The 26228-nt window shown below is 45.5% G+C and overlaps 1 protein-coding gene across 3 annotated transcripts in view; it reads right to left on the minus strand.

Annotated features, from left to right (window-relative positions):
• The window catches only part of bbs9 (Bardet-Biedl syndrome 9), a 157432-nt gene that overhangs the window by 38866 nt on the left and 92338 nt on the right, over positions 1–26228 (minus strand). For 2 of the 3 annotated variants that reach the window (XM_072668459.1, XM_072668458.1), the window contains one exon: positions 22437–22562. In XM_072668459.1, coding sequence (XP_072524560.1) covers positions 22437–22562 — 126 coding nt within the window. Of the gene's footprint in view, positions 1–6026; positions 6081–22436; positions 22563–26228 lie in introns of those variants that run through there. The other variant, XM_072668460.1, reaches the window with a different exon arrangement.

The following is a 26228-nucleotide window of genomic DNA, read 5'->3' on the forward strand; positions in this document are numbered from 1 at the left end:
TGTTGGTAAGTGCTACCAGCATGCTGGACTTGCCCTGGTTCAACTTCGACTCAGAAAAAAAGGCTCTACAGATGTCATTAAAACGACCAGCAATAAAGATCACATTAAACTCTCACACTTTCCTCACGTCTCCGTGTTTTTATTACCACAGATAAGTGATTTCAGGAGGAAGGGGAAAGCCTGCATGTCATTAAATGATTAATTGAGGGTTCGAGGACGAAAAAAAAAAATCAAGTAGACCCGTAACAAACGCGAGGTTTCCTCTGCTGAAGAGCTCTCCCGGGAGCAGATAGGGTTTCCAGCCTGCAGGATCAACAGCAGTTGCCTATAAAATGTAGGAGTGAGGGACCACTTCGTTTAGGAGAGCTGCGCCATATGGCTAATCATAATATTATATATTATATATATATATATATTTTTTTTTTTTTTTACCTATCAGTGATTATAGATGAATATATGGGCAGTATTTTTGCACAATTAAGAAAATAACAGCTTATTCTGGTTTATTAAAGCTAAAAAATATGAAATTATTTATTACATTTTATCAAAGCAAATCAAAATAGGCATGAATTAAAAACAAATATTCATCAATTAGACTTTTCTGATCATTAGCCTAGCTGCTGTAAACACCAGTAAAAGTATGTGGAGAAGATCCCACATGCTGAACTCGACTCCCACTGTATATTAATATGGTTATGGTTTCATGTCGTCCTGCGAAATAGGTGTGACTGGAGCTGGACTGGAAGCCTGGTCACCTAAAAATTCTCAGTTTTGATGCTGTTTGCATGCTAAGTAAGCTAACTAGCTTAACATAAACAGTAAAACCTCAAAGTAAATAATTGTATCGCCATCCTAGTCACAGCCAAACAGTCCAGAACTGCTGGGGTTGGATCTGAGCTTAGCTTAAAGCTAACTTAGCAAACAGCAGGCCAGTGTTTCGGCCTAACAGCTAATAGCAGAGTCGCGTTCGGTTGCTAGCAAAAATACATCCAAAGTTTACCAAATTTCCAGGCCCAGTTGGGAGTGGGATGTGAAGTACTTTGGGTTCTAGGTTCTAGGTTCTAAGTGACGTTAGACGAACTCAAGACTTCATTCTGAAAACGGTGACCCGTCAGCGGTGGGTCAGCAGGGCGGTCGGGTTGATTGCCGCCACACGCAAGCAGGAGGTGTTTAATTCCCACACATGGTCGCTACCCCTCCAGAGGAATCCCAACACAAAAACTCAGCGCTCACACACACTCTTTATGCGAGACTAAAGGATTTGCTGTTTTAATATGTGTCTCTAAGGGGGAGCGGAGGCAGGGGAGAGCCGATCTGAGCCGCGGCCGGCAGGGAGCTGGCTCAGAGAGTGGGAAAAGCCTTCGTGCTACAGCTCGGGACCAGCGTTACTGCTGGCAACCCTGAGAGGATCCAAATAAATCAACACCTTCCTCAGGGAACGCCAGGGGGACAGTTTAACCCTTGAAAATCTGGGTTGTTTCCCAAAAATAAGATAAAGAATAAACCAACACATTAACGCATGATAATGAATGAACGAATAAATAAATAGATTAATTAATTAATTAAAAAAACAATGGTATTGGATACAAATGGAACAGGACAATAAAAGTAAGCTATTTAGTCAGCATAAAATAGTATAATAGTATGATCGATTCCCGGTCTGGGTGACTATGCTGCGCTACATCAATAAGAGTCCTTGGGCAAGACTCCTAACACTACACTGACCCTCCTCTGTAATACGAGTAACCTTGTAAGTCGCTCTGGATAAGAGTGGCAGCTAAATGCCATAAATGTAAATGTAAATATAATATAGTATATTAATGTGTCCATCCATCATTCCAGAGAACACAGTAGTTCCACTGTGGGTTCCACTTTATACCCCTCTACTAGCCCACGCCTGGCATTAGGCAGCATGTTGGCAATGTTCATTCAGTAAGGGGTGTCCACAAACATACCTATGTACCTGTGTCCGTCTCAAAGCAGGTACATTTATACGGTTCGATTTGGGAGAATTTGCCTCAAAAACACTGAAGTCACTCAGACTTCATCTCAGTAGGTTTTACACTGCGGCTCCTTCCACAGGCTGCAGATGTTCACTCCAGCAAGACCAGCTCCTCACTCGGCCGCAGCAGCCAGGCCCTGTATGACTCACCCATGCTTTTAATATAAAACAAATACAAACAAATGAAGAGCCGTAAAAAGCCGAGGTCGTGTCAGCGGTTACTGTGCGCAGAAACATTACTGGACATAAATTTTCCGCTGGTCCACACTTGCTGTTTTTACTGGACTTCAGGTCGGCTTGGTGGAACGGCTCTGTGGTTTCAGATATTAAGCCCGGGCTGGACTTAACGGAAGAGCGCTTTGGCTTCTGGCTGGAACTGGGGGAACAGAGCTTTACTCAAGCGCTTAGACAAACAGAGAAGAGCGATGTTAAGAGATATCACTGTCACTGCGCAAAGTGCTCTCCATCTGTTTACTGAGCGAAGGACACAGACACCATGGAGACTCCTGGGACTAGAGAGGGAGGGAGGAAAGGTAAGGTCTTTTCAGCACTTTCAGCTGCATCAGTGTTAACAGTCATTACTGCACTTTATTGCACTGCGAGCATCAATGCTGCAGAAACGGGTTTATAAAATAAAAATAAATAATCTCAACACATGATACTAATAAGCGTTAAGCACGGCTATATTTCCTAATATATTTAAATATATATATATAATTTATATTTACACACATTATTTATAACTAGATTTAAAAAGTGTGTTCATATATTTAGATTTTATTTGTTTTTATTTATTTATGTAAAAGTTAGTATAAACACTGAATTTAAATATATATATATATATATATATATATATATATATATAATTGATAACTTTCTTGTTTTTTTACTTTATGTACATATATTTATTATATAGATTTTTGTTTAGTTTATATATTTATTTTAAAGTTAGGAAAATCACTGGATTTGTAATATTTTTAATTGGTTTATTTTGTGTGTATATATTATATATATATATATATATATATATATATATATATATATATATATTGTTTTTCCCCTTGTTCACATATTTATATTTTATTTAAATGTTTACATATTTAAACTTTAAGATAAGCACCTGGATTTCTATTATGTGGATAATAATGATAAGCACTGGACTGTTATATATGTCTTAATTCAATAAAAAAAAAATAACAATATAGAATAACTAATGTTGGTTCCTTTTTCTACAGGAGAAGCTTCTTAGAGGAAATCCACAGAATCTAAAGATTCTTTACAAATATAAAAGCTTCTTCTAGAACAAAACATAAATAACTATTTAGGTACATTTAGTCTATGACTGATTTGTTACTGTAAATAATTAGATGCTATTTAATAGCAAATAATAAAGAGGGTGACGGCATTTCTAATTTACTTATTTACATATTACTTGAATGTATTATTATTAAAAATTTATGTTCCTTAGTACAATGCCATAGAAATGCCTTTTCAACTGATGATACTTTAGAGAACTATTTTTGTAAATGAGATGTGTGAAGATTTTACGACAGACCACTGGCAGTACTGTTTTCTATTTTATGATACAGTAGTACCTACAGTAGCTTCATTATAGGTATTAAGTCATTTCTGGTACACAGCTTTAAGTACATAGTAACTAATGTGAAAACTACCAGTTATGTACAGCAGTACTTAGTGCTACAATGCAATAATTGCACCGAATGTAATCTGTAATTATGTTGAACTCACAAGTAAATATTTGGGGCACTGTGTAAATACAGAGTAGCTACCGTGAGAAATACCAGGTATGTCTTAATAGGTTACGGGGTTGTAGAACAGCGATACTAAAAGTACTAGCAAAACACTCCAGTGATAGTAGCACATGCACGGCTGATACGGAAGAGCAGGTAAATGCAGGAGACTAAGGTTGCAAATGTGTAGAGTACAGTTTCCAGTACAGTCATTTATTCCATATTAACTGGCCGCTTCACTGGTAAGATCTCTGCAATACTGTGGAAACAGGACTGTAGAACAACAGTGGGAGAAATAACTGCTCTAATCATCATCATTCAAGCCAGAACACGCCCATACTTACTACCGGATACAGTACATATGCAGGGTTGGGAGTAGCTGTCATTTTTGACGGGTGACAGATGGGTAGCAGTTCATTTTCGGTGAAAACTGGTACAACACTGCTGGCGATCGAAATCTTTCGCCTGAGCATTTGGGCCGAGCCCATGTTCACGTTGGTTGGTAACAGTAAATCGGCCCCCTTAGGTGGAGTTACAGCTTTGAGTACCTACCTATCTGCTACCTTGTTTCCCATCTCTGTATAAAAGCTGTATATAAGGCTTCCCTTGTTGTTGGATGCACATGTTTCTTGTTCAAAATGCTCAAAGCGCAGTTCAAACAGTTCATTCAGCACTTTTTCCTGATTTGATGGATGACGTATATTCCTATTTGTGGGTTTCTTTTCTTGTACAAAAAGACCTTTGTGAGAGCATGTTCTTTACATATCAGCAAAGCAACAACAGCACTGAGAAATCGGGGGAATTAACTGAAGAGCAGATTTATGGGCAGAAAGAGTTGCTTGCTTCTATACTTTTGACCTGTGGAGAAGCTGAAGATCATAAACAAGTTTCTTTCCTTTTCTCTTTTAGGCTTAACGGCACATGTTGACGCATTGCTGCCATTCCAAAGGCCTTTCTAAACGCCATCCCATGTGCACTTCGCATAAATTTGGGTTTGCCCGGAATGAGAGCAGAACGGAGAGCCGAGCTGAAGCCACGGTTCCCTCAGCCATTCTGCTTCGACAGGCTGAAGGAAATTGTGGAAGGACTAATGATGTTTGTTTGTCATTTTTTATAAAGCAGACTGGGAGGTATAATGATTTAAAGTGCTCATTTCAGAGGGGGGGGGGGGGGGGTTCACAGAGACCACAAAGCCAAATGGAGGCTTTCCCCAGCTCACAGATGGACAGTGAAGACACATGGGGAGAAAGAGAGTTTAAGCAAGACGCAAGCGGTGGGAAAAAAAGGGAAAAACACCAATGAGTGCAAATGAAAAACTGCTGAGACCTCACTCGGGTTATAAATTCTACACGGTCCGTTGCAGTCCGAGATTTTACGTTCTCCTCCGCTATAAAAAGTAATCAGTTTGGTTTAAATCACCCCTCTCCAAACTGTCAAAGAACACAAATGCAGATGAAGGTCCCTCAACAGAGGAACCTCAGCAAACACACAAGTTTCTATATAAAAAAATCTGTCCCAGTATTTGCAGAAGGGCTGCAGATATCTGGCAATCAAAGTTACACTTTATTGACAAAAGTATTGGGACACCTGCTTTTTTACTGTTTCAAGGGTATCATAAAGACTTTCTCCTGCTTTTGTTGGAGTAACTGTCTCTACTGTCCTTGGAAGCAAGGCTTTCTACTAGAATTTGCTAAAGCACTGAGCAGGGAACTCACCACCAGCTCTCGAAAACTGGAACTGATGAAGTCTGACATGCACCGATCATCAGCCATAATACTGTGTGTGGAAGGTGTCCTTTGGTGTCTGGCACCAAGAATGTGCTAATGTTAACAGCAGATCCTTAAAGTTCGGTAAGTTGCGAGATGAGGCCTCCATGGATTGCATCGATACACTATAGGTGGTCTTCCTTGGGGCACTTTTGGTAGGTACTGACCACTGCATACCAACAACACCCGACAAGACCTGCCTGATGTTTTGGAGATGTTCTGACCCAGTCGTCTAGACGTCACAGTTTGGTTCTAGTCTCTCACTTTCGTGAACTCTATCGTTTTAGCATGATGGATCATAAATGATGGATCCGCTGCATCTCAGCAACTAGAACTTTATTAGAAGTATATTATAATCAGAAGAGACAGTTTGCAGATTGCATTCAGCAACAAGAGCGATAGTGAGGTCAGGATGTTGGGTGATGATCCCCACCCGACCTCATCATCCTCCTCCCCAACTCATCCCGAAAGTACTGGATGGAGCTCCACCATCATTCCAGAGAACCCAGTTCCTCCACTGCTCCACAGCTCAATGCTGGAGAAACACCATCACCTAATGAACTGCACATATGCACGCTTTAAATCAGTAACATAGTTATGTAGGGTAAATCAAATGTACATCACTATGACGATAATAACTCTAGATGAATGGGTTAACAATCAGTCGTTAAGCCACTCATTTCATAAACACCACCTCTGTTCCGCATACAAGAAAAACATGGCTATGTGTATGAAGAGGGACAGTGAGGGGGAATGTCGGTGAGGTCAAGGCCACGTGACGTTCGTGTTCGAGACAGCAGGCTGGACTGCAGATCCTTGTTGATCTTAGATGAACTGATTTGCTAAGTTAAACCAGGCTCTAAGCCCTGCCACATATCCACAGGATATAGCCTACTGGGTAGCCACAAGCGCGTCCAACGTCATCGCCATAGCATAGAAATGAGCTCATTCCCACAGCCTGCAGCTCTTGATAGCGCTGTTCTCGTTTGTTGCTGATCTCATTCCAGTTTAAACAGCTTATCTGATTGGCTGATGGAATATTTCACCAGTCAATACTGGACGAATCTTGGGTGACGAATCTCCGGTTAACTGGCGCTCACTGGCGCTCACTGACCTCCGTTTACTGTTGGTCAGGAAATGTGATATTGCTGGAGTACAGCAGTGCTTTAAAATTAGAATTAGGCGAGGACTAGCTCAGGATTAGATGACGGGATTTTACTACAGCAAATCCTCTGTCATGGTAGTAAATCCCTCATGGTTTTCCCTTAGCTAAGACAAACGTCTGTGAACGCCCCTGGCTAGGGGAAAATCCGCCCGCAAGATTCATACTGAAGGGGAAAGCGTACGGTGCTTTTGATACCGGGCCGTGGTCACTCTAGTATTTTTAGGGTTTTCTACTCATTTCAAGGGACATGATCAAGAGTTTAACACCATAAATAAATATCGCAAGTGAAGCTTTGCTCAGTTTTAGTTTTGATGAACTCAAAGATTCCAAGAAATCCAAAGTGGTAGAAACAGAAAAAAGGACACGGCATCGTCATAGAGGTATTCAGATAGGCTGGCAAGTTACGCTGCAGGTTGGCAAGCTTGCTAACAACCAACTCTGGTTCTCAGACTGGCTGGCAAGTTAACTCTGGTTGGCAAGTTAGATAAATTGTTGGCAGCCGGTTGGGAAGGTAGCTAGCATTCAACTCAGAGTGGTTGGCAAGTAAGTCAGCAGGTTGGCAGGTTTGCTTTGGTTACAAACTAAAACAGACTGGTTGGCAGGTTAGGCAGCTAATTGGCAAGCTTGCTAGCAACCAACTCGGACTGACTGACAAGTTAACTCTGGTTGGCAAGTCAGCTAAATTGTTTTTAAAAAAATTAAATAAAAAACACTGACAGACTGTAACTGCAACGTTTGCTTTGGCTACAAACTAAAACAGAATGGATGGCAGGTTAGGTAGTCAGTTGGCAAGTTTGCTAGCTAGCTAAAAAACAATACAGGTTGGTTGGCAAGTTAGGCAGCAAGTTGGCAAGCTTGCTAGCAACCGACTGGGACTGACTGGCAAGTGGGCTAGCTGCCTTGCAACCAACTCGGACTGACTGGCAAGTTAGCGAGTTTTGTCGGCTGTTATGAAGCTGGTTGCTAGCCAACCGGAACCCTTTCCTTGTTTTTAATATGCCACGTTACTGCTACCCTGCAGTCTTCTTGAGAAAAGCGACAACAGCATGATGAGTGACGGAAGTGACAGAACACTGGGAGACGTAAGAGGAGGAGGGGGGAAAACAACAAGTGTATAAACTACTCAGACAGGAAGCCCGTCACAGGTTCTGTGAGGCCAGCGGCTTCAACCGGCCAAAGAGGGTCAGTACAGACGTATACACACTCACACACACACGCACACACACACGTCCCCGATTCCGCTAGACACACCAGCGGTTCACAAATCTCGACTGGTTATTCAGCCAGCGCTTATCAGATGAGAAATATGTGTGGCGGAGGGGGAAGCATGGGTAACCTCCGGCTGACCTCGCACAGCTTCTGGGAACCGCAGGCCTCCGCACCGTGTGCCCCAGACACACCAGCCCACGGGAGAATTACTCAAGGCAGGCCAGGACGAGACGGAGCAGGGAAACTGTAAGGGAAAACCATGACTTGGCAGGAGGATGAAGGGAAAAGTGGTCCTGCAGTTTGTGAACAAACATCTGACAAACGAGACCAAGTCAACCAGATGCAGGCTGAGTCCAGAGAACGCTGAAGGTGATGGATAAGCTAGCTTGCGATCATGAGAGTGTATACACTCCATTCTGAAACTTATGGAAGATTAACAACCCTTCATTTGGCTACTGGACAACATCGTTTTAAAAGGAAGCAGGAACGTGTCCAGAAGCTCACTTTCAGACCGAGCTCCTGAGCTGCTGTTCCAAGAACCCTTTTAGCTCTGTTCACGTTACCAGGCTGAAGTGGCTCAAAGGCATCTGGGCCTTAATGAGACTCAGATCTGTGTGAACACACAAATCCAATCTATTCAACCCAGATCAAGGCCACTTTGAAAGTGGTCATCTTTCTCCAATGATGAACATCTGAAGGTTGTTCAGAGCCAACCTTCAATTTTTGCGGCCTTTTGCGGATACGTGTGGTGGATGGAGAAGCGAAGGTCTAGATCTGAGCCACTTTTAAAAGTGGTCCTAGATCGGATACATATACTCAGACATCAGACATGACATAACTACCTATTACTGAGTAAGTCATTCCTGTGCCGCCACAACAGATCAGTCCATTTGAGGAACCTCGGTGGTATCTGGCACCAAGGCTAACGTTAGCTCCAGGTCCTTCAAGTCCTGTAAGCTGTGGGGTGGGTGAGGCCTCCAGGAGCATCAATAAGCCTTAGGTGCCCATGACCTTGTCGCAGGTTCACTGGCTGTCCTTCCTAGGTAAGGACCACTGCGTACCAGGAACTCCTCACAAGACCTGTCTGATGTTCTGGAGATGTTCTGCCCCAGTCATTGTCTAGAACATCACAGTTTGGTTCTTGTCAAAGTGTCTCAGATGCAGAAACTGGAACAGGACAGTGAGGAGTAACCTAAGGAACCCACCTTTCGCTGCTGTTTGCGTCACTTCTGTTATGTTAACGGACACGGTTCTTGACATGGGAACGCAAAACAGGAACTCGTTCAGGAAACCTCCAGCTTTCCCGACGGTGGCTCTGGAATCTAGTTGGAAAGGTGCCTACTTCACTTCTGAAACAGAGGGTGCTTTCCCTACTCTCCACGCTCTTGACGACAAGGCTGGATGCTCCATAAACAGTCTTTAGGGGAGCTTTCGCAGACAGGGGGACGTCTCATCTCTAATTAGACATGTGTGGGTGACTGAAGTAGCTGGGGTGAATTAGCCTAGCGCTGTGAGGCATTCTAATCAGGGATTCCTCGTCTCGTGCGGAAAGCCCACATGGTGCCAGAGCTCCAGTGGAAGACCCATAATACCCGCGAGGCACGTCGCTACTCTAGCTGTGGAGGCTCCCACCACATGGATGGAGAGAGAGGGAGAGAGAGAGAGAGATAAACATGGACAAGAGGTAAGCTGTACTATTTATAAAGGCCCTCACCAGAAAGTATGGCTTCCACTTAGACGGACACGCCCTGACAAAGTAAGCATATGTAGTATATACGTCCCAAAATATGGATTACTTGGGATATATTGCATAAATATAATATATGTTTTCTCTCCAGTTTTCCTATTAATTTAGGACATCAGACAAATAACCAGAACGTCAAGTGAGGGTTACAGCTTCCAAGCATTTGTCCCATTATTCCAAGAAGCAACCTCACTGCCCTGCACAAATAACCCCATCAGCATCAGGCAGGCATAAATCTGTACCGTGTTCCAGCCACCGCCGCCGCCGCCACAGGCAGATGTGCCAGAGCTCTGCTTGGAAGCAGCGGAGTCAGGTGGGGGTTTCCCCAACCCGGAGGCTGGAAAAGCATCGGCCTTGTCCATGGGAATGAACCTGCTTCTATGGGTTAAGGGAGCACGGATACGGCGGGGTAGTCTCGCAATTCACAAGACAGATCCAGACAGATGTTATGCTGCTACATGGTTGATGTGGTATTCCTGGTGGTTTCTATGGTGTTAGTAGTTAGTGAATACGGTGCTGTTAACCATCTAGGTGGTCACTTTGGCATGCTGGGTGGTTGCTGTGGAGTTACAAGGTGGTTGCTCTAGTGTTGCTAAGAAGTTGCTAGGTACCTTATGCAATGTTGCTATACTGTTGCTGTCCCAGGTGGTTTCTATGGAGTTGATAAGTGGTTGCTATGGTATCCCTGGTAGTTTCTATGGTGTTGTTAACCATCTAGGTGGTCACTTTGGTGTCCTGGGTGGTTGCTGTGGTGTTGCAAGGTGGTTGCTCTAGTATTGCTAAATAGTTGCTAGGTGCTTTATGCAGTGTTGCTATACTGTTGCTGTCCCGGGTGGTTTCTATGGAGTTGATAAGTGGCTGAAATGGTATCCCGGGTATTTTCTATAGTAGTTGGTGGCTATGGTGTTGTTAACTGATTGCTAGGTGGTCACTATGATATTCTGGGTGGTTGCTGTGGTGTTGCTAAATAGTTGCTAGGTGCTTTATGCAGTGTTGCCACACGGTTGCTAACCCAGGTGGTTTCTATGGAGTTGAGTGGTTGCTACAGTGTCTCAGGTGGTTGCTATGGTGTTAGTACAGGAACAGGAAGTAGGGATGGAGGGGATCTGGGAGGTCCTACATCCCTATTCCTCTATTGTCCAGTGAAGTGCAGCAGATAATCAGTAAATGCCTGTTCGTGCACAGTCAGACACAATCTTCTATCTCACACACACACTCTCACACTCTCTCTCACAGGATGTGCTGACCTGGACAGAAGAGCTTGCTGTTCTGCAGTGGTCAACAGGAATAATCAGGAAGTGGGATTAGTGGACAAAGACAATCTGGGTCAGATAAAGTGGGCTGAGTGGGTTTGGTCTCTCTAAACACACTGAGCTCTCCAGCCCGGCTGATCCCTATCAAAAACACTCACTGCAGTGTCCGTGCGCAGTGTGTGTGTGTGTGTGTGTGTGTGTGTGTGTGTGTGTGTGTGTGTGTGCATATTCTGTGGATTACTTTTCATATTATAAAAATAATTCCAGAGAACAACTGTAGTTCCCCTGCTCCACAGCTTAGTGCTGGGGGGCTTTATACCCCTCTAGCCCACGCCTGGCATTAGGCAGCATGATGCCAATAGGTTCATGATGATCTGCTCCAGAGAGTCCTATTCTATTGGCAGTACTTCTCTACAGGGACTAGACAAGCTATATGTATTTGTGTGGATTTGCACATCTGTGTCAGCAGCAATGGGTGCAACTTAAAGCTTAAAGCTGAATGTGTTTATTAGGGGTTTATTAGGGGTGTCCAAAAACATTTGGACATATTGTGACATAGGTCAGATATACAGTGTGTTCACTCATTCAGGCAGTTCCTCAGAGTGCTCTCTGTCACACGGGCTGATGGCAGCTTGCCACTGGAGCCCTAAACGCTTTCCTGGCGACTGCTGGATGAGTGTGACAGGCCAGCTGAGAGGAACGCAGGTTCTGCTAGTCTGACAGAGACAGATCTAATTAATGAATGCAATTAAAAACATCTGTCGACAGCCCGGCCATCAACACCCTTTTCGCTCTGCGGTTTCTCTTTGGGGGGGGGTATGGGGGGCTACCTGGAAATGTATCTAATTTCCATCCTTCAATATTTTGAATGGAACGAGTCCCAGCTTTTACAAACTAACGAAGGGACTAATCACCTCAGTACACTCGAACAGATACACTTCTGTCCGGCCTGAGCAGGAAAAACAGGGGCGGGGAGCAGGAGGGGGGGGGGGATTTGGAGGGAGAGAGAGAGAAAGAGAGAGAGAGAGAGAGAGAGAGAGAGAGAGAGTATTCTCTCTTCCAGGGAAATCACAAGTCCTCCCAATTTTGTGGTTCAATTCACAGGTGACCTTTGACCTTTGGCAGCTGCCAAACACGAATACAGTAAAACCCCAAACACCGTACATCTGGAATCATCCCCCCCAAAAAAAACACACATACACACCTACACACACACACCTCTATACACACACTCATAACCTCCACAAGCCAGAACAGCTGTGAAGAGGCTCAGACACACACACAGACCCCGCTGACCCCCCACACTCTGTAGGCCGTGTTCAAACTTACAGCAACTGACAGCAGAACAACTCAAGCCCCCCCAACCCCCCGCTGCTGACCTTCACACAGACCCCCCCCCAACCACACACACACAACGACCAGCAGAACTCACATCAGCACTATGCACACTGACCATCAGCAGAGAGAGAGAGAGAGAGAGAGAGAGAGAGAGAGAGAGGAAGAGAGACAGTGATGAGACATTGAGGATAAGAGAGAGAGAGAGTGTGAGTGAGGAAGTGAGGAAGAGAGAAAGAGAGAGAGAGAGGGGAAGAAAGTGAGAGAGAGAGAGAGAGAGAGAGAGAGAGAGAGAGAGAGAGAGAGAGAGACAGAAAGAGAGAGTGAGGTAGAGAGACAATGATGAGAGATGGAGGATGAGAGAGAGTGTGAGTGTGGAAGTGAGGACGAGAAAAAGAGAAAGGGAGAGAGAGAGAGAGATAGAGTAATTAGAGAAAGTTAGAGAGAGGGAAGGAGAGAGAAAGAGAGATGAGAGAGAGAGTGATGAGAGATGAAGGGAGAGAGAGAGAGAGAGAGAGAGAGAGAGAGAGAGAGAGAGAGAGAGTGGAGGGGAGAGCATGTATGAAGGATGGAGAGCACATATGTTAGTCATTGAAGGGGTGTATGCGTGTGTGTGTGTATGTATGTGTGTATGCGTGTATGTATGTGTGTATGCGTGTATGTATGTGTGTGTGTGTGTGTGTGTGTGTGTGTGTGTGTGTGTGAGAGAGAGAGAGAGAGAGAGAGAGAGAGCTCTGGTATAGTGGATTTTACAGTTCGCTGCTTCCTCCTCTCTGAATTAAAGGCCTCCTGTTAAAGCTGAACTGGTCGAAGGAAAGCAGCTTTTATTACTGAGTAAACTCCGGGCCTCTGTCTAGGGCCCACTTCCCAATCAGCCTGTTTTGTTTTAGTAAGGGATACGGCTCGCTCTGGGTCCGGCCGCTGTGTGTATGTGTGTGTGTGTCCCTTCACCAACCGTGTTTCTGGGTGCATTAATCAGGTCCTGTTCCACTGAAAAGAACACAAGTAGAAGTGGAGTGAGAGCCGCTCTGAACCTTCAACCTCTCCACATCCAGACTCTCCTCAGACCAGAGAGAACCAGCTGAGATCCCATCTACACACACACACACACACACACACACACACACACACACAGCCTGCAGCATTACTGAACACACACACAGGACAGCCTGAAGAGAGGAAGAGAGAGAGGGAAAGAAAACATACAGCAAAGGGTGAGAGAGCAAAGGAGAAGGAATAAGAAGTAGAGAGAGAGAGGGGGGGGGGGGGAGACAGAGAGAGACAGAGAGAGAGACAGAGAGAGAGACAGAAAGAGAGAGAGAGAGAGAGAGAGAGAGGGGGAGAGAGACAAAGAGAGAGAGAGAGAGACACAGAGAGAGAGAGAGAGAGAGAGGGGGAGAAGAAATAAAGGAGAAGAGGAAATTGACAGAGCAGGGTGATGAAAGAAAAAAAAGGAGGAAAGAGAGAGAGGAAGAAAGGAAGCTTTAACTTTGAGGAAACTTAAAAGGTGAAAAAGACAGATCAGAAAAAAAGAGCGAAAAAAAGAGAGAGAGAGAGAGAGAGAGAGAGAGAAATAGAGAGAGATAGAGACCTGTAGACGGGGAGAAAGAGCGAATAGCATCATACTGTGTGTGTGTGTGTGTGTGTGTGTGTGTGTGTGTGTGTGTGTGTATAGGCCTCCTCTGATAGCCATCATAAGCTCCCGCTGCCTTCTCTGGCACTCCCGCTCACATTTAATGAGGTTTTAATGGGACCCGCGGACAGAGCGGGACGGCCGCACCGATCTGCTCCGATATCAGAGGGCAAAAACATTAGGCTCCGTTCCAGGAAAGCATACGGAGCCTGTCCCGGGACACCGGCGGACTGTCCGCGTCTCCGGCACCAGCTCAATCACAGCTAGCATCGGCTCGCCGTTTCAACGCCTCCATCTGATAGAACATTCCAGACACGTGACGGAGGCATTACGGCAGTATGGTAAACATACAGCACATCAGGCCCTAATCACCAGGGGACGCAATCCACAATAATCTACAGCCTGGACAGTCAGGGGCCGGTCATGTACACCCTACAAGGAAGGTCTCACACTCTTGGCATGAGCTAATGCTGACCTTTAAAGGGCTAGCATGAGCTAAGCGTGGGCTGGTCGGTTCCTTTTCATTAGAAGCGCTTCATTAGGTCCAACTTGCTGGTGTTCAGTTAGCGACTGTAGCTAAATCAGTTGATGTTAGCCATCCTCTTCCCCATCTTGAGGTCCAGATGTTTCAGCACCTTTTGTGGACACGTCAACACAACACAACTCTCTGGAGCAGATAAACTGAATGAGCCTATTGGCACCATGCTGTCTAATGCCAGGGGCGGGCTAGAGGGATATAAAGCCCCCCAGCAGCATTGAGCTGTGGAGTCAGTGGATCTACATGTGTTCTCTGGAATGATGGATGGTGGTGCTCCATCCGATACTTTTGGGATGAGTTGGAAGTTTGGGGATGGTGATCATCTTGACCTCACGGAAAACACTCTTGTCGCTGAATGCAATCAAATCCTCGCAGCAATGCTCCTCCAAAATCTATAAAGCCTTCTTCCCTGGATAGTAGATACAGTTCAACAAAATCCAACAAAATCAGGATCAGCTCTTTTTAACACCCTTGATTTCAGAAGAAAGAATACATGAGCAGGTGTCCATATACTTTTGTCCATTTAGTGTATCATCAAGCTCAAGTTACAGCCACAATAAAAGACATAGAGGCACGAGCAAAGGCATTTAACATGTGGCAGGATAAACTCTTTTTAACAGCCTTGACTTCGGAAGCCTCAATAAGTGAACATGAGGGCAAACTCAGCAGTTATCGAACCCGACCCGGCCTGGCTTACGAAGCTGTCTGGCTTCATTACTTTCAGTATTTTCATCAGGAAATTTGGACAATGTGTTTAGTCCAACCTCCAGATCTTGGACGTTGTCCGTTCAAGCAACCAGGGAGCCAGGAAGCCAAGGGGTCACAGAGCTCTGCCACTACCATCTCAGGGTGGCTGCTGAGCCGAGAATGGCCCACCACCCAAATAACAAGTAGGCATCAGCGGCCCTGAAGCCACGATCTCACCGATGAAGAGTGAGATACACAGTGGCTGATATAACCTGTGCAGCAACAGATGGGCTGCAGTCGACCACAACAACCACAAGGTATGTGGCATCGTCCCAGCTGGAAACAGGCAGCACTAGCAGCTCGATCCGCGAGTCTCTTCACTTGTAACCGGCTCACGTGTCTCATTCCTCAGATCAGACGATCCCCCTCGTCCCCCAGCCAACAACTAAGTGTCTTAGCAGACGTGTGCGTAAAATACGAGCCTCCGAGCACAAAGCGAACGGACGAGGTCGAGAAAAGTGTTTGGCAGGCCGGCAACAGCATCTCCCAGTGAGGAGCTCCGCGTACCCGCTAACTCGAACCCCCCACCCCACCCCAGCTACGTCCGCACGGCCATAAAGCACAAGTCTCGGGTAGACACTTCCCCTCTTGGCGTTAGCCTCTCCGTCTAGCATCTGTTTTGGTGTAAGCTCGCTTTCACTTCCCTATCGCTCCCTGGAGAGCCCTGCAGACGATTAACAACTGGAGCAGACGACACTGATTTCGCCGATAGCCGAACTGACGTGTTCCCGCGCTGGAAACATCCATCGTCCCACTCGAGGTCCAGATCTCGCCTGCCAAAGGACAAGCAAAGGGCAATCGTAATCCCGCAGACCTCTCCACCACCCCCCTGAACTTTGGGTTTGCGTCTTGAGGTAAGAACTTGAGGTACGGTCTGGCGGAATTCCTGCAAACATGACCTAAACTTGATAACACCGCCCTGTACACCTGCGAGAACTTGTGGTTTCCAACCGCCATGCCCAGACACTGAGCACACACGGCTATCTAACTGTAGCCGAAGTAGATACTGGGTCGCTTAAAGCTCCTTTCTAATGTCTCCTCAGGCCCCCAGTGCACAACGTAGGTCCTGAAGATCTTGAAGATCTTCCACTCCATGTGGAACGGGCGGTCCTAAAAGTGGGTCATGTTTACAGCAGCATAACCCTGAGCAAGCACCCAGCTCCACCCTCTCTTCAAGTCTGAGCAACCTGATGTGGTGTTCCAGCTAAAGCACCTGCGGGAGTGGCCTCCCCAGGTGCCCCCGCATTCGCTAGTGTCCGGTGTCCGTCGCCTCTTTGATTCTCAGCCAAATTTAGCTGCCGGGTGCCGGAAAGGACGGAAGGTCCCTATGCAGCACCATAGCTGAAGGATTCGCTATACCGCCACCCACCCGTACCCCACTCTGGAAAGCTCTCTGAGGGCAGATCTGAGTGTTTAAGGGGAGGCTGGTGAAAGCTACTTGCAAAGTTTTCGAGAACCTGAACGCTCTTCAAGACGGCGTCCGGGACTCCAGGAGTGATTTCATCCCCAGAAAGCAATCGCGAGGTATCACCAGGTGTCAGGAGTTGGACGGCTGACCCTTGGGAATTGGGTTTAGGTTGTTTGGGTTTACAGGGTGAGTTGCCCAAGGTCAGAGAGCTGCTTTCCAGGTCTCCCACCCCCCCAATATTGATGTTGCAACTTTTGATGCCACACTTCTCCACTGGGACCTGGATGCCTGAAAGTCCCCATCCCCTGGATCAGATCGGGACATCCCTAATTCCTGGAAAAAGATGCGGACCAGGCCTTGAGAGAATACCGCCTTAAGCAAGTGCCATCCAAAGCCAATGCCTTTACGAGACCTGGTCTTTTCTGGCTCTGCTGGTGGTGGTGCTGTAATCGCAGGTGGGCTTTGTGTGTGTATGCGTCTGCGGTGGCTGAGGGGAGGCGGGTGGACGAGACCGAAAGAAAAAGACACTCTCCCTTTCATCTCTGTTTCATCTTTCTTTCATGTGTTCCACTCTTATCCAAAGCTACTGTTTGAAGCCTTTCAAGCCTTTCCATTAGAGATGCTTCCTGCCTGTCCTGCACCGTTAGCACCCGTGCTTCTCTCTCCCTAATTATCTTTATGTCGGCAAAGACGAGCGCTGTGTGTGTGTTGGGAAGGGGAAACGAGTGAAATTCTTTCTTTTTTTTTTATAATCATTCGCTCTCTGATGGGTGGGTGGGTGGAGGGGCTGTGTGTAGTGAAGGGCAAGTCCAGACAGACGCTTGTCTCTCCTAAAAGGCCATAAAACCACACAGGCTTCGTCTGAAGATCCGCATTACAAACAAGACTAATTAGGGATTAATTGCTTCCGGTCTTGCTTTTCGCCTGTGTTCTTGGACGGAGGCGGAGCCTGACGCAAGCCGTCTGAGGCGTCCCAGCTCCTCTCAGCTCTTTACGAGGGGGGTGGTCTTTGTTGTTTTTTTGGCACAGGTGGGATCCAGAAAAGGTCTGCTATGTGGAAGATGGCGTGTGCTACAGGTTGGAGTACTTCCACTGATTTGTTGATTTGTGCTTCATCATCTGGGCTCAAGCCAGCAGGCTTTAATGGGGCTAATAGGAGGCCTATAAACCTGCACCTGCACTGTAGAGAAAGTAAACACTGATAAAACTATTAGTCAATCATGACTTAGGCATTAATGTGCTGACTGCTCATGCCTTTATATCTTTTATTGTGACTGTAACTTGATCTTGATGAGGACGATATATGGACAAAAGTATTGGGACACCTGCTCAGTTATTGTTTTTTCCAAAATCAAAGTTGTGTAAAAAGGAGTTACTGGAGTAACTGTATCTGCTGTCCCGGGAAGATGTGGAGGGGCATTGCTGTGAGGATTTGACTGCATTAATGACCCCACCTCATCTCTTACTCATCCCAAAAGTACTGGATGGAGCACCACAGTAGTTCCACTGCTCCACAGCTCAATGCTGCAGGGGGGGCTTAATAATTCTCTAGCCAACACATGGCATTAGGCAGCATGGTGCCAATAGGTTCATGTTTATCTGAGTCCTATTCCTTTGGTAGTACGTCTCTATAGGGACTAGACAAGAGTTGTCCCCAAACATTTGGACATATATTTATGTATTTCCTGATTTTCACTAAAGGTTTGATCATAAAAGAACACAACTGTATCTGAACTGATGTGTTTCACAGATTTACAGAAAATAAAGGCTGAACTTTTTCACCTGGTAGAACATCAAAGTGGGAGAAATTCATAAAAGCTACACGTTCACCAACATCTGAAAGCTTGCACACACCCACTTAAGCCAATGGCAGGGGAATAGGCCCATTATGAAACCAGCATTGCCTAGCATTTAAACACCCCACCCCCCCCCCCCCCCACACACACACACACACACACACACACACACATCAGCACTGAAGGGTCCCCACCACCAAAAGCCTTAAGTCTTAATGCAGCCTATAAGGAGTGTTCAGAACTAGATGATCGCTCGACATGATCCGATACACTGCTGTTCAGGTCTCTGGAGGTCTTTCATCCACTGATACTGGATACGGAGCTGATAAATTCCAATACATGACAGTTTGAAACCCAATCTGCCGTTAAGTGGACCCATTTGGCCTCGAGTGGAGCCAGGCCTGATTCTGCACCATCCTGGTAGAAGGATTTATTTATCTTCCGATTCTGCTTTTACCTTTCTGTGAAAACCGAAGCCGCCGTGTCTGCTGGACGCGTAATCGGATTTAGAATTTGGCCCGGATCCCTCCCGCGGACGACTCCTGGTTCGTATTAAAGCGATGTGCGATTGCATCACCGCTGGCGACCTGTGTGGTACAGCCTCTAATTGGCCTCACCGAGGGAAGTGCACTTGTTTTCAATGTTTGTTTTGCTTTTTATTTTGTTTGTGTTGCTCTAATTGGATTCTTTTGGCGGGCTGAGCCCTGCGGAGACGCACATGCGGGTACCGTGGGCCACTGCTTCGTGTGGCTTTGTGTGTGCAGGGCCTTAATGATCCAATGTCGCCCAACTTCCTCCACCTCTTCAGTGCCGCGCTGCTCGTTAGCCGCAACGCCTGGCTGGATTAACTACATTAAGGCATGTGGGCCGAGCCTGTTCAAACGTGCACACACACACACACACACACACACACAGGCATACACACAGGCATACACACACACACACAGGCATACACACATCTGTGTTTTCCACATTTCCAAACTCTTGCAGAACTGGTGGGCGACCACATTTGTGGATCTGTGGAACTACAGTAATCCTTATTTCTAAACCGTAAAGGAAGCTTTGAATGAACGGCAGCAGTATAAGATGTGGCACCCTACACGTCTCCAAGCTCCAATAAGTCAAATTACGGAGATTTCTGATGTTCTAAGCAAAAGTAAATACAGAGAGATCTCATCCATATGGTTTAATGCACAATTACGGCCTATTTGCATATTCTTATGCTTACCCATTACAAAGCAATGCACAACTATTATATTGATTTATGTATATATATTCTGTACCCTGCATCACTTATTAACAGCAGGAATCAGCTAGCTACTTCTCAGCAACATTATAGCAACCACCTAGTAACCACATAAAACACTAGAGAAACCAACTAGCAACCACCTAGCAACACAATAGTAACTACCTGGGACACCATAGCAACACCATGTCAAGCACATAGCAACATCATAGCCACCTTTGGCGACCATTTACCAGTACCACTGCAACAACCGAGTAATCGCTTAGAAACATCATCGATTCCGCACAACAACCACATAGCAACACCACAGTAACCACCTGGGATACCATAGCAGTCATCTAGCAACACCACATCAAGCACATAGCAACAACCAAGTAATCGCTTAGAAACATCATCAATTCCATATCAAGCACTCAGCAACAACATAGGAACCACATACCCATGCCACAGCAACCACCAAGTAATCAATTAACAACACTACTGCAACGACCTGGGGCACTATATCAACCACTTAGTAACACCACATAAGCCACTTACCAGTACCGTAGGAACACCCCAACAGCCCTACCAACGCTTTAGCAACCACGTTGCAAGATCATACCAAACTCCTGGGGTACCATCACAACCATTTGCGAAACCACAGAAAACAGTCATAGCAACCACCTGGGACATCATAGCAACCACCTGAAACACCTTAGCATCCACTTGAAATATAACATACAATAATACAATCATAATAAACATAGCAACCGCCAAGCAAAAAACTGTTTCACCCCAAGTGACCCCATAGCGACAGCATAGCAACTCCATGGAAGTGGGAATGATGGAAACACACTTTTCTAGTTAGGCTGTGGTGCATTTAATAAGTGATGGTTTACTGTTGTTCCAACGATGTAAACACAGGGCTACGTCCATATGAGCACTGACTGCCCTGTGACTGGCATTAGAACTCTCTCAGGAGAACCTCTCGGGAGAACCTCTGGCTTATAATTATCACTTGGCAGCAAATTTTTGCTCCTGCTCACGCTGGTGCACATACCTTCGTTAGCGGTGGGCACATCAACTCTGTTCAAAGATTCTTCCAGAAATGAATCACTCACTAAAACTCACTCGTGGGAAGCAAGTAATTTAACCATTTAACCTAAATGGGCAATTACAAAGCGCACACACACACACACACACACACACACACACACACACACACACACACACACACACACTCACACACACACACACAGCTAAAAGCACCACACTCCAAATACCCACATCTGCCCTCCTGGACACATACTGACACTTTACTTCAATACCAATATATGCAAATATTTATTCAGCACTGTCCTCTATCTGCTGATTCTCTCTCCTCCTGCACATTATTAATTCATTATTTCCTTATAACCTCACTGCCTTTTCATATTGTAATATTTTTGACATTTATTTGTATTATTTATTGGTATTATTGTAATTATTGTATTGTATTAATGTGCTGTATTGTGTACTTGCTACTGGCTGCCAAATGTCCTTTGGGATCAATACAGTATCTATCCGTCTCTCAATCCCTCTACCTATCCCTTTATCTCTCTGTCTGTCTGTCTCTCTGTCTCGCTATCTGTCTGTCTGTCTGTCTGTCTATCTAACTATGTGAAACAGTAAAGGCCTAAATCTTTCTTCTTTGGTTGTTTTTGATCTTGAGAGAACAACAATGATGATTTTTGTAGAACTGAATATACTGGAAAACAAATAAAACCTAATATATGAAAATATATCGGCAAATAAACAAAACCTGTGCATTAAAATAAAGTAAAGGATTTGATGAAAAATACCAAATAACACATACATACACTCATCCGATCAGCCATAACATTATAACCACTGACAAGTTACGTAAATACCACTGACTATCTAGTTCCAGTGGCACTAGGGTGGTCAAGGGGTGGGATATACTCTATTGGGCAGCACATGAACAGTCAGATCTTGGAGTTGACATGTTGGAAGCAGGAAAAAGGGCCAAGCTACTGAGCCACTTTGACAAGACGACTGGGTCAGGGCATGTCCCCAACATCAGGCAGGTATTGTTGGGGGGTTCCTGGTATGCAGTGGTCAGGACCTACCAAAAGTGCTCCAAGTAGGGACAACCAGTGATCTAAGGCTCACTACTGATTGATGCTCATGGAGGCCTCGCCTCACGACTTACAACAGGACTTAAAGGATCTGCTGCTAACGTTAGTCTCGGTGTCAGATACCACAGGACACCTTCAGCGGTCTTGTGGAGTCCATGCCTCGACGGGTCAGAGCTGTTTTGGCGGCAAGGGGGGGACCAACCCAATATAGGGCACGTGGTGTGTGTGTGTGTGTGTGTGTGTGTGTGTGTTTTGCCTTAGCAGCAGGCCTGTATAGAAAAAGTTGTAACAGCAGCATCCCTGTGGGAGAGCCTCCAGTTGGTAGCTTACTTACTCCTGAGCATGCTACCCAAGTGGCTACATGCCTGCTCAGATACACACATCTAAAGCACACGGCTTTAATACATTTGATCAAAAAAAATAAAACAAAAAGACTTTCTGGAGCACGGCGGCAAAACCTCGGGTTTGATAATGGCCGGAAAAATTGCAATTCACCAGCTATTATGCCCAATCAGGTCGGGAGGGAGGAGAGTAGAACCAGATGGACCAGCACGAGATGCATGAACACACAGGGCCTGGAGCAACAAACCACAGATGCACACATTGCAAAACCCAGAGCCTCGGGGAGTGGGCTAGGGTGGGATGGAAGGGGGGAGTGGGTCTGACTTTGTTCTACCCTCCACCCTCCACCCCCTCCCGCGCCTGTGTTAGAAGAAATGGCCTTACCTGTCTTGCTCTTCACTTTCTTGGACGGCTGCTTCTTCTTGATGAACTTTGCGGTGGCCTCCTGCTGCAGGGCGGGGTCCTCCTCCTCCTGCTCAGCGATGGGCTCGGGAATGGTCTCGCAGGCAGCTGGGGGAACATGCAGACACTGTTAGCACACAGCAGTTCTAGAAAAAATGCAGCCGCTCAGCCAAAGCTCAGCTCTGCTGAGGTGTGTTTCTGGAGCTATGAGCGTAACGTAGCGAACAAGCCAGAGAAACTTACTGCATCAAAAACTGGTATCTACAAAAAATTAAGGTTGGCTAGAGGGGCCTCTGGCTCTGAGTAGCGTTTGAGAACCAGAGCTAATCCCACAGCTTCAGGACCAGACCACACCAGTGCTCCAAGGCTGCAATCCAATCCTCACAGCAATGTCCCAACATCTAGTTAAAAGTTTTCCCAGAAAAGCAGATGCTGTTCCCGCAGGGCTGACTTTCAATTAATACCCTTGATTTTAGAAGACATGCTAGATGAGCAGGTGTCTACAAACTAGGGATGTAAGAAAGTATTGATATATCGAAGTATTGCGATATAATTTTTTGCGATATTTTATAGATTTTCAAAAACACAGTATTTATTATTAATTAATAATTAAAGGTAAAGGTAAAGATTGGTAGCGGAAGGGCTTTCATTTAATGTTGTATTTAAACCCAGAGCGCTAGATAGCAGTGCTGGATTCAGATAGCACCGTTCTGATTGGATAAAAAGCCAGCTTTACTTTCACTCAGATTTTATGTAGATGATGTGTTTTATACCATGACAGTTTTATCAAAAATAAATTAAAAGAAATAAATAAATAATAAAAATCTATATATAGATATATCATCATGCTAACAGTATCACGATATATCGCAATATACAGAATCGTAACCTCTGTATCTTGAGACGCATCGCATCGCATCTCCAGGTTCTTGCCAATGGAGCTACAGAAGGTAACTTCAGGACCCAAATCAGTCCAAATGCAGCCCCTCAACCTTCTCCACCCCCCCCCCCCCAAAAAAAAAAAAAACACACACACACACACACACACACACACACACACACACACACACACACCCCTACACATATATACACACACAAGTACACAATCCAACACCTATCTAAACCCCGCTAGCTGTCCCAACAGCAGGTCCCCGGACTGCGTCTGCTGGTCTCCATCAGTGGGATTTGAGGATCAGCCAGCATTAGGGGCCCTGGGGCGGGTGGGCTTATGAATCGGACCCCTTGTGCCGCCCCCCTCCTGTCCCGCTTTCCCTTCTTCCCACAATCCCTTAGCTTGTTTCCATTTGCCACGGTACTTTCAGCACACATCCTCAAACACACTAACCTTGCCGGCGCGAGCTCTGCCTTTCCTCCGGGCAGATTAGGATAATCCAGTTCTAATATTTATCCATTCAGTGAAGCCAATCTGCTCGAGCAGAGGAGCCGCTCGTCTGTGACGGCCAGCGGTTAGCTTTGGTCAGCGCTAGCGGTTTTCTTTCTCAGGCTCGGCGTTTGAAACTGGATACACGGACTTCATAACGCTGGTGTTTTCATAAACTCATAATCTGGGGGTCTAGATGTGTGGAAGGAGGTCAGGATCACCTTCTACCTGGACTGTATCAACATGAGGAGCAGCATAGCCCCCCCACGCCCCCTTCTACTATGATAACAAGGCCATACCGGCCATTTGAAATGTCAGCTGTTGTTTTGTGTAGCCGGCTGGAAGGTGGCAAGGTTAGGCCTGAAAAAGCTAGTGACGATGGCCACCCGTGCGCCAGGTCGGAGATGCATATACAGTCACGAGCAAAAATATGTTTCAGAAAAGGCACCAATTCTCCCAGAATCTTCTTCCAAAAATGGATTGGGCGATATTTATGGTGCCTTTTTTTAAATGATAAGAAATAACTGGAATTCAATCATGTGATTCTTCAGTAATTCGTACTTGTGGGTGGGGTAACAGGTGCTGGCAATGCAGAAATCACACGCTCATCCAGTTTAACAGGAGAAAAGCTGACCCTCAATCAGTTTTTCAAATCAGATCTGGTCAGATGACCGCCTGCACTGTTGCATTTGCAGGTAATCACATCGGATTTGCACGTCCAGACATCACAAACCCAACAGCATGGGTTGCTGCGGTAACGACTAGGCGTCAGTAATGAACTTGCGGTCCACCGCACTCTGGATTTGACACGGACGTTGTTTGTCGAGCTGTGAGTGATGGAAAAGGACATCCAATTTGAGCAGCCAAGACTGTCCAGGCTGAGACGCATCTGTACAAGTTTACAAAAGTGCTTCACTATTTACCCAAGAAACACCTCAGCTAGCTTGAATAGACTAATAATTCAAAGATTCCCTTAAGTTTAGACTCTACTGAACACAAGTCAATAAGGAGACCATAATACTCTTCGTCCAAGTATTCAGGACAGAAACAGTCTGGACGCTCATCTTCCGTGGATCTTAAAGGATGGCGGGTCGAGCCGAGCTGGACTTGAAGCTGGAAGGGCTCTTGGTGCAGATCGGCTTTTGACCATCGCCATCAAGAACAGAGGGGCTGGCTGGTCCGTTCTGGGCTTTGTAGGCCAGAGTCAGGATTCTGAATCTGATGCGGGCAGCAGCTACAGGAAGCCGATCACAATTCTATCTCGGACCACCTCTGAATTTCGGCACTTCTACACTGTATCCAAATGGATTTTGAGATAGAAGTCTGAGCAGCAAAATATCACATGAATTGTCCAAGGATATGAGAACCAACATTTTGGGAAAATATGGACATTATTAATATTATATATATATATTTATGGCAATTTTATTATTATACATTGTGCAACAGTTATTATTATTATTATACAATTATTATTATACATTTATGCAAATGCAACAGTGCAGGTGGTCGTCTGACCAGATCTGATTTGAAAAACCAATTGAGGGTCAGCTTTTCTCCTGTTAAACTGGAAGAGCGTGAGATTTCTGCATTGCCAGCACCTGTTACTCCACCCACAAGTACGAATTACTGAAGAATCACATGATTGCATTCCAGTAATCATGTAATTCTTCAGTAATTAAAAATATACATGTATATGTATAATAATAATATTATACAAAATATTATACAAAAAATACATTTTACAGCAATATCATTATTAGTTTGATTATTATTATTAATATTATTTGTGCTTAATGCACACACATACAGTACACACGCACCATATAATTCACATTTTCTTGTCTGAGATTCTTTAAGGACAGTCTGGGGGGGGGGGGGCAGTGAAAGACACCAGCACACACTCACACATATAAAGCACACACACAAACACACACACACACACACACACAGATTCAGTCTATAACTCCTATCCACAGTGCTTCCTCCTCTCTCCCCAGCTTGGAGTGAACTCCAGTTGAAACCACATTTCTGTTGGAAGTGAGCCACAGAAAGATCTGGCTTCAACAATAAGACAAGATAGTGCGTGTCCAGATTCATATGCTGTGATAAATTACAGTCCTACAACTGACGCCACAGTCCCCAGGTGTCCAAGACAGCATAGCTGACCTCGTTCTCTCTAGGTGGGTAGGCTGGCCCATCCTCTCTGCTCTACACAAGTCAGCGCAATGCTAGCCAACGCGGGCGCCTGACAGCTGACAGAAAAACTGACAGTTAAAGGTTCTCCTCCAAGCGTGTTGACGTCGCATTGGTGGCAGTGGTAGGAAAGATGTGGTGGTGCTTCTCAGGAAAAGCTGCCAGCACTTGTAGTGGAGTGTGATTGGGCTAGCAGA

Source organism: Salminus brasiliensis, chromosome 23, assembly GCF_030463535.1.
Source record: "Salminus brasiliensis chromosome 23, fSalBra1.hap2, whole genome shotgun sequence".
NCBI lineage: Eukaryota > Metazoa > Chordata > Actinopteri > Characiformes > Bryconidae > Salminus > Salminus brasiliensis.